The 9,619-nt window shown below is 28.8% G+C and overlaps 1 protein-coding gene and 2 pseudogenes across 1 annotated transcript; 2 read left to right on the forward strand and 1 right to left on the reverse strand.

Moving 5' to 3' along the window:
- LOC103310552 overlaps window positions 1-65 on the forward strand; it is a 2,748-nt pseudogene extending 2,683 nt beyond the window's left edge.
- A 43-nt stretch (window positions 66-108) lies between these two features.
- Window positions 109-2,317, reverse strand: LOC103310551 (annotated as a pseudogene).
- Window positions 2,318-3,872: 1,555 nt separating this feature from the next.
- On the forward strand, window positions 3,873-4,477 carry LOC100572550 (protein eiger-like). Its single transcript, XM_003247440.2, has 2 exons — window positions 3,873-3,952; window positions 4,241-4,477. The coding sequence occupies exons 1-2, from the start codon at window positions 3,896-3,898 to the stop codon at window positions 4,475-4,477; spliced, it is 294 nt and encodes a 97-aa protein (XP_003247488.1). The 5' UTR covers window positions 3,873-3,895.
- The last annotated feature ends 5,142 nt before the right edge of the window (window positions 4,478-9,619 follow it).

Raw genomic sequence — 9,619 nt, forward strand, 5'->3', positions numbered from 1 at the left:
GCCCATATGCATGATAGTCAATTTTTGTGTCACATACTCGCAACATAAGGCGTAATTTAAAGTGACACATACTTGGCAATGCATACTGGCATTCGTGTATAAAAAAAATTACCTGTTTAATTCATTTTTTACTATTGTTGTTGCATCAATCACTGCATTACTCCGTTCTCGTATTTTTGGTTTATTTGATTCATTTGCCTGATATTGATTTTCTGGCCAATTATTGTCCATTATGTCTCCGCCCATACATCGATCTCCTTCGTCGCAGTCTTCTGCCACTTTTTCATATTCGTTACCATCAATTTTAGATTTATGTTGATCTTTGTATGTATTGCTTACGTGTTTAGCTAAAAGTTCATCTCTAACTATGTCAGTGAAGGTATCCAAATCACGAATTGCATCCTCAACTGTAGCTAAAAATCGATTGATTGGTTGATTAGTGTCCATATGCCGTTCGTAGGACAATGTAACGGTAAATAGACAACTGAATATGCACAATAAAACGGAATGACTACAACGTCCATGTTTTGAGAACTTAGCGTTGTATGTTGGCGGTTAACATACTTCTGGGACGTAGCAGAGCAAATCTGGTTCTGTAATGATTTCCATACTGTTTCTCTTATAACATCAAATGTTTTTTGAACCCAGATATGTAAAATAAACATTTTTATCTAATCTTTAAATGAACTTTGGTATTTTATCAATCTTTATAAATATAGTTCTACTGTACGTGTGTTTGTAAACGAACTCCTCCTAAACGGATAGACCGATTTTTATGAAATTTTTTGTATGCGTTTGGGTGACGCCCCGGATTGTTTAGATTCACAAATCATTTCCCTAGGTCCAGCCAGGGGATGATTTGTGTCCATTATTCTTTGCATTATTCCTTGTAGGTAAACATTTTTGATTGGATCTTATTGATATCCAACAAATATTAATAAAGTTTAATTTTTAGTAATAACACAATGAATGTAAATCATATGACCAGTCAACGTGTCATATAAATCTGAATTTCTTATACTCTATCTTTTTTTGATACAATTATTTTATACATTAACATTGATTTATTTAACTTAGGTTATGTAGGAACAATAATCAATAGATCATGGGTATATAAAAATTACAGTTAGGTCAGGCTAACATTAAACACACATTATATTAAGTTAATTATTTTCATTATTTATATTTACCTAATGGATTAAAACGATTATTCAAAAGATAAAATCAATAAAATATTAACTAACTAATTGAATTTTATTTTTATTTTTATTTTTATTTAAACTCAAGAAATGAAAAGGCTGACGTAAAAATAATTCCAGAAAAAAATACAGTGACGACCTATAGACGACAAAAATCTAAAAAAAATGGGAACTATAATAAAAAAACGTTTTATTGAATCAGATGATGAAGGATCGTACGAAGATTTTAAAGAAACTGTAGAAAATGCTGCAGCACATTTTACAAGCGATTCTTCAAAATATAGTATCAAAATACATCCACATTACAATGGTAATAATATTATTTAAATAAAACATATATTAACGTATTAAAGAGGAGATCGTACCTACATGGCTACATATGTGTAGTCTCCGTCTTACTAACGCAGTAACGCATAATAATATATAAAAATGTACACCAGTTCAAATTTAGTGTTGTTAGCTTAAATATTAGATAGAATTAATACACAATCAAACAGTGACGTAATTAGGAATTGGTTATGGGGTGGGATACCTATAAGTTTTTATTATCGTAGGCTATGCCCCCCGCATTCCTCTTGTTCGTTAACTTTCATACATAATATTATTATATTCATTTATTGTTTTACATTACATAAAGTAAATGGTAAATGGTGATTCAAAGATAATAACGTAAATAATTAAATTAAATTAAATGTATGATTTACCTAATAACAATTAACAAATTTATATAAGAATTTGTAGCAAAATTATTAAAAAAATTTAGTGCAGTACATAAAAGCATTTTATTCAGGGTATTTTTAGATATTTTATAGCCAAGTGATCACAAGAATATTATAAAAGTTATTAAAAAACGGCTATGTGTCGATATATTCTCATATCCCCCCAATAATTACGCCACTGTTATCAAACAGTATCAAATAATATTATATTATTAAACTCAATATTATTAAACAATAATTAACTTTTTAAAAAAAATGGGATGAAAATGTCCACATCAAAAATATATCAGGGCGAGAGGAGGAATGTCCATTTACCAAAATTAAAACTTCTGGACATACATTTTTGTATATTTTGTGTTGGTAATGGAGAGACAACTTAATATGCGGGTATGACGTCATCTTAAAGTTGTTGAATTAATAAAATATCATCAGTGGTCGATCTAGAATTTTTTTTTTTTTTTTGGGGGGGGGGGGGACAACATTTTCACCATTATTTTGTAAGCGCTACATTATTCAAGATTTTATGTTAGGTCTTTAAATAAAGTATAACTCAAATTTCTCCTACATGAAAAATTGAAAAAGTATATTCAATTTCTACAAAAAAGTTTTGAACAACTGAAATATTATGAAACAAAAAACTAAAAAACTAGAAATGAAACTTTAAAATGTATTAAATTAATTTATATATTATTGTAAAGAAAACTAATCTCCAGGATGTTGTTTGGAAAAGAGATCATTATCGCTTTATTCATAACATATTATAGTCTATCGATTTTTTAGTAATCAACAGGGCTCGTAACTTCATGCATCTGCATGTTTTTTTTGTTACACAGGAAAACATTCTAGCTGAGATACAAATCCGTTTCATAACAATAGTAATAATAATATGAAGTTTGATAGTGCATGTTTTTGCATGTTTTGGGTGTAAAGGCATATTTATCATTTAGGCGATTTTTTACAGTCGTTTAGACAAATATTTGAAAATTTTCTTGTTTCTCATTTACTTTTCCGTTTACAAAATTATAGTGTTTTGATTTATTTTTATTTGACGAGTGTGTGACTACCTAGTGTCCTAATACATACTTATTTAGATTTTATGCGTTTTACGAAATATCGCGGAAACAATGTAATTGCTACCATTACCATCCTCCACCGTATAAAGTGGCAGCTTCTCACTAACCAGTATTTATAATTTTGTACACTGCTACATTATAGTTTTCTTACACTCACCGATGAGTTTACTCGTATGAGTCGTATGCGTTTGTCTACTCAATTTCCTATTTTAGTGTTTTCATATGAGGTATAGGTACTGTTTACATTATTCATATTTTATTTTAACAATGCCGAAAGAAGAACAAACATTTGCAGGCCGTTTGCAAAATTTTGTGGAGGAATTAGAATTTTTTTAAATTTATGGGTTAATTCGTGTTGTTTTAAAACTTTTTCATAATTTTTTTGCATAATGAATGTTTTGAATGCATAATTTAAAAATTTTAAGGCATATAAATGCATATTTTCAAACTTTTTAGTGCATATTTTGACAATTTTTAGTGCATAAATGCATGCTTATTTACGCAGATTTTAGTGCATGAAGTAACGACCCCTGGTAATCAGTTATCACTAATCAGTAATAACGGTGATCGGCCGTTCTTCACACTGACACTAGCATATACGAAGAAAACGGACGGTGCCGGAGCGAGTCTCAGCGATGACATATCATTGTTATTTACTCATATTATTACAACTACGAATTTAAAGCTACCAAGGGGGAGGCACCTAACCCCTTTGAATCCACCACTGAATATCATTAAATATTTACATTTTTAATGAAATATTCTTATTAATTTTAAGCAATTAAAGAGAATAATTAAATTTAAATTTTATAGGAAATGGACGTTTGAAACACCCAGATGGTAATTTTAGAGACTGGACCCAACATCGTTGGGATATAATCTAAACAACTCGAATCATTTCATAATGAAAAATGGCAAAGTTGAAGTATTAAAACCAGGACTTTATTTCGTTTATGCTCAAGTAAGAACATAGTACATATTATTAAACTGGGTTACATACTTACATAGTAGGTACCTATGTATTTTAGGAAAGCAATCATATTTCAATAACAAAACAATAATTTTTTTTTTTTAATATAATAATTTCTAAAACAATTTTTTACTTTATTCCTTATAAAAATTATTTTTGATTTTCATTACAGAATTTGTAACTAAATATTAAAACGTCGGTTAATATGTATCATAGTTATTATAAATTAAATAACCGAAAAATGACCAATTACCTAAGTATATTATTATTTTTTTATAGATATACTATTCAGATAAACATGACATCAATGGATACTATGTTATGAAAAATGATGAAAAAATACTTGGTTGTACTTCAACACGACATCAAGATACTCAAGCATTAGAAACGTGTTACACTGGAGGTCTAACATATTTCAATTTTAAAGATAACTTATCCATAAGAGGTTTAGATAGTAACAGATTTATAATTTTGGATCCTGTAAAGAGTTTTTTTGGGCTCTTTAGAATATCATAAGCTGGTAAGAAGTACATAAAAATGTATATTTTGATTGATCAAGAAATCATATTATAATTTAATAAAATAATGATACAAACAGTGCGAAAAATACTTTTAAAAATATAATAAAAACATAATTTTGTTCTGTTACACAATATTTGACGGATTGGTTGTATTACATTATTATTTATTACAATATGCACATAAAACGTCTAAATCTATCCTTATTTTAATTTGAACACATTAAAATGTAAAAGAACTATAACAACAAAATATGTTTCATAATAATTTAACAATAATTACTTATATACAAGAAAAATTAGTTTGAAATAAATATATTTGAGAATTATTTGCAGTATATAATTTGTATTATTATAAAAATGTTATTAATGAAACATTAAACAACAAAACATACTATACAATTAACGAATCTGAAATGTGGAATAGTGGATCCTCTAAATTACAATGCAAAGATAGGATTTTCCGATGTACGCTGCATTTTAAAGAGGCAGTCAAACAGGAATCTTGACATTCACGGAGCAAATCGAAACTTTTTTTTGTTGTTTATTAATGGTTGCCATTTGATTCATGGATGCAGACTATACAATTAATAGTATAACTTCATATTTTTTTTTTTTAATATATAAATGGTTAACATTGATTAGTTTGGCACATCGCGTACCTACCTACTTATAAGCTTGGAACAAATTGTCAGGCCTCGAAAAAAGAAACTATATTTTAAAACCAAATGTGTGAGCTTATTATTCTCAAAAACAACTCAATTGAATTGTACGAAAATCTCAGAGATTGTTTTTAGAGATGTCAGAAAAGTTTAGAGAGTAACTAGTTTATTCACGTTAAAAAATAAATACCAAGTGCTAAGTCCAATCTTGATTGTGGCTTGCGGTGGCCCATATCTAGGTCGAATTATTTATATACACTGACGCCGATTTGTCCGTAAACTGAGGCATACGCCTTTTTTTACCAAGACTTTTTTTCCTCGATTCATTACGTTCCGATATTTTTTCTTATCCGTCTATTAAATCGTGAACATCGCATACACTGTTAACTATTTCTTCTCGGCGATACAGGACCAGCACTGGACGGCAGAAGTCCCACCGAAGAGTTTTACAAGTACTTGTACAATTTAATATAATATTATAAAAATAACGTAAGATCAAAATTATTTGTACTGGATAGGATAAAGTTTTAACATACGTATACCATACTATACCTATTATATTATAACATATTATAATAGATAAAGTATAATACCTAGAGCACACGAAAATTAATTTTTTATGTAAGAAATTTTGGTTGGATCGAGTGTTGATTTTCTGTTTTCTTTTTCTCAACGACCGTAATATTTTCAAAAACTAATCTCGCCGATAGGTAGTGGTTTTGTTTTCCAAACAGATTTCGATAACAGCATAGAAAATAATACATAATATACCTAATATTAAATGGCTTAAATTAAACTGCATTACATTTTAGGGTATTGGTGTAGTAATACGTATTTACTACTGTACCAATACTAGCTAGACAGCTAATTCACATATGGTTTCAAATTTACAACAATAATAATGAGGTACATGAATCCGATACCGATATGACGTACTCGAACAAGACGAGTCCTGGAATCTGAAATAATAACAAAACAATTAAATAATAATATTCGTACTATGTTTCTGTACATGTATATAAAAATAAATTATATATCTTTAACTTTGAAGATATTGAAAACCTGTATTATATTTTTACACTATTATTTATTACGATTCTTTTACTCGGCGTAATGAATAGGCAAAACAGGTACATCTTTGCATTGAATATCATTAATTCAATAAATATTCAATATTAATGTAGAGTATGCACTTGTAGACACTCTTCAGTCTTCATTGATAATATAATATAGTACTGTGGTACAAGTGCGGTTGCCAGTGGCGTGAAGATGATGTTGTTGCTGCTGTGTTAACAACCGCACACACCAACCCCAAAATAAATGTCCATAGCCCTCCAAAGATTTCCTACATTTTGTTTTAAGTTTATTCAATATTATCAAAGTAAGGCCCGATTAGCCCTATTAGCCCCCCCCCCTAAATCTCAAACGCTATTTGCGCCTATGGTGCGGACGTGTGTGTATAATATAATATGTATTGTGTGCATAACAATATAACATTGTACCTGGCTTGCCTTCCCAAACGGCCTCCTACGGTGACGGCGGTGGCTGTCGTGTGTAGGTGGGCGTCGCCCGATTGCGGCCCAAAGTTAACTTTTTACCTTTTCACCTATCCCGATTGCGGCTCGTCCATAGTAGGTAAGAAATACTATTTAAGTGGTTATCAAAAATTAATAAATATCCCGATAGCGTCGGGTACGTATATTGACATAAATATAACTATCTATAACAATAAATTATAATATTATACCTATAATAATTAATAATATATATGTATACAAAGCATATAATCTATATAATATATGCATATAAAATTCAAATACTAGTCACTCACTCACTCGCTTACTCATTAAGAGGATGTCACGCCCGCACGTGTCGTCTACGTCGCAAATGTACAACATAGCAAAAACTATTTTGCGTGAGACAACTTTTCTCGCACCATATTATTTGCTATAGAACCACCAAATGTTCACATCGCGTAAAGAAGAACTTTATCTGTGCAACAGCGTGCTTTTTTTTAATAGCACTATCTAATCATTTTATTTATAAGCAAATGAAAAAAACAAAAAAACCAAATGTTTAGAAGCAAATAACTTTTATTGTAATTATGTTATGTAAAATATGGGCACGCTGTTGCATAGATAATTGTCCACCATATATATGTTCAAAAATGTTGGGGCCACTACTACGAACACAAAAAGATAAAAGTTGTCCCGCGCAAAACAGTTTTTGGTATGTTGTACATTTGTAAAACAGAGACAACACATGCCTGTATGACATCCTCTTAATCGCTATATCTCTAAACTACAAAACGTGCAAACCTGAAAATTGGAATTGTACGGTTCCTTTATAATGCTCTAGATGTTCAACAACAAAAGATTTTCGATATACGCATTTTAAAGAGGCGGTCAAACTACCTAAGGTCAAAACAAGCTCGAATAATGTGTAGGTTCCTACTTAGCTCCACCGAATTAATCTAATTGCTTGTTTGTAATTTCAATCGGACATAATACTAATACACCGCTATATACGCCACTGATAGCCGATATATCATTTTTTCTGCCTATATTAAATTTTGCTTCCATTTTACAAAAAGGTCAATTTCTGTATGGCTCCCGTTATCCAAATACGTCGATGTCCAATCGACGTCATCATTGGATGGTCATGAAAAGTAATTACTTCACGTGGAACCGGTTATTTATTGTAGGTTCCATCAGCATAGTTAAAAAGTTAAAATTCACTTAACTTTTTAGCACATCAGGCTTGTTTTATATTATTGTTATGTATTTTTTTTCGTAACCACTATAACAAAATATTATAATAATATATTTATATATATATGTGTATACAAAGCGTATAATCTATATAATATATGTATCTATATAAAATTCAAATACTACTTACTCACTCGTTATAACTCATTCATCACTATATTCTTGTAAGTTTTTTTGATATCAGCTCAAAAATATTAATGATAGGTACATAGGCACGATTATTTTTATGCGTGTATTCAAAGTTAAAATTTATAAAAATCCCTCAAATATGTTAATTATTTTTCAGTTAGAAATTCATAAATATATATATTTTTTATAGCTAAAATTATAAATTTGAATAGCATAGTCTCAACGAGTTTTTCTACCTTTATAAAAAAAAAGGTCACCAGAGAGTAATACGAATTTTTTATGAGCGTAAATGCGTTTGATTTAAAATTGTTCACGATATTTGATATTCAGTGGGTTTTAAATATTAGATTATTTAGAAAAGTAGGTACACACTTTTTCACCTTTTTAATGATACCTAGTTAAATAATAATTCTTTATTACCTAGTTTATCAATTAGCTTAAACTTGATTTTTAATTTTTTAGACAGTGGACAGTCTACCTTTTTTAGTGTTACGCTGGTTAAAAATCGAAGCATTATTTCGATTAATTAATTATCACATGTACATATAAAAATAAAACACACGTCATTGTAAAATAAATATAGGTATTCATCGATCCGTTCAGAATCCAAAACAATTGTATGCAATAATAGACATTTTTTTTATTTTTTATTGCTTGTTTCACTGTATTAAATTCTTTACGTAGACAGTAGACACACATAATATAATATATGAATGCATTTTAAATTAAAGTAATACATTCTGAAAATGTACCTAATTATCTAATATGTATAGAGTAGGTACCTATTAAAATTAATATAAAATATAAAATTCTTAAAAAGAATGAAAGAAATTAAAAATTAACTATATATTATGTATGACTTGTGTGTGTGTGTGGGGGGGGGGGGATATACGTTTTTACCAAATATTAATGGTCATTACTAGAGACCGGATTTTTATGTTTTTACATATTTTTACTGAGAGTATGCAGCTCTATTAGGATAAGCTATTTCGACGATTCATTTACCTATGAACTGATATACAAAAAATATTAGCGCATAAAAAAGAATATTTCGAGGTTAAAGAATATTTTGTGCAAAAAACATATTTTAGGGAATATTTTGGCATTTTTGGGTTTAATTTGAATATTTTACAAAAAAATCTAATAGTTTATAAAAAAAAAATGCAAAAATAATTTCATCATACCATACCAATTATTATGATTCACGACGAAATATTGACGCAAAGCAATATTGATATATGAACATAAATTGATAAGAAAATCAGTAGTATAACTAAATAAGTTGATTTTTTAGATATACCTATACTATTATTATGTTATTCAACTATTTGCAATTATTCTATATTTGTATTATTTAAAACTTGCTATTATTATTATTTATTTTTTCTTTAAGGTAATAAGGCTGCACTTAACGTTATTTTACGTTGTGTGATATTATGTAGGTACCTATAGCTTATATTTTACGTACACTATACAATATATTATGATACCCAATTTTTTAGTATACACATAGTCAGTGTTTGTCAAGTTCCTTATAAAAAAGAATTCGTTCTGTTCCTTGTTCCTTAAAAAAAAAAA

The sequence above is a fragment of the Acyrthosiphon pisum genome, chromosome X, assembly GCF_005508785.2.
Source record: "Acyrthosiphon pisum isolate AL4f chromosome X, pea_aphid_22Mar2018_4r6ur, whole genome shotgun sequence".
Taxonomy (NCBI): Eukaryota; Metazoa; Arthropoda; class Insecta; order Hemiptera; family Aphididae; genus Acyrthosiphon; species Acyrthosiphon pisum.

Bases quoted from the DNA above. Each gene is read 5' to 3' on its own strand.
- LOC100572550 (XM_003247440.2), top strand. From the start codon at position 3,896: ATGAAAAATGGCAAAGTTGAAGTATTAAAACCAGGACTTTATTTCGTT. The intron at 3,953-4,240 runs GTAAGAACATAG...ATTTTTTTATAG, and splicing joins TTTATTTCGTTTATGCTCAA to ATATACTATTCAGATAAACA.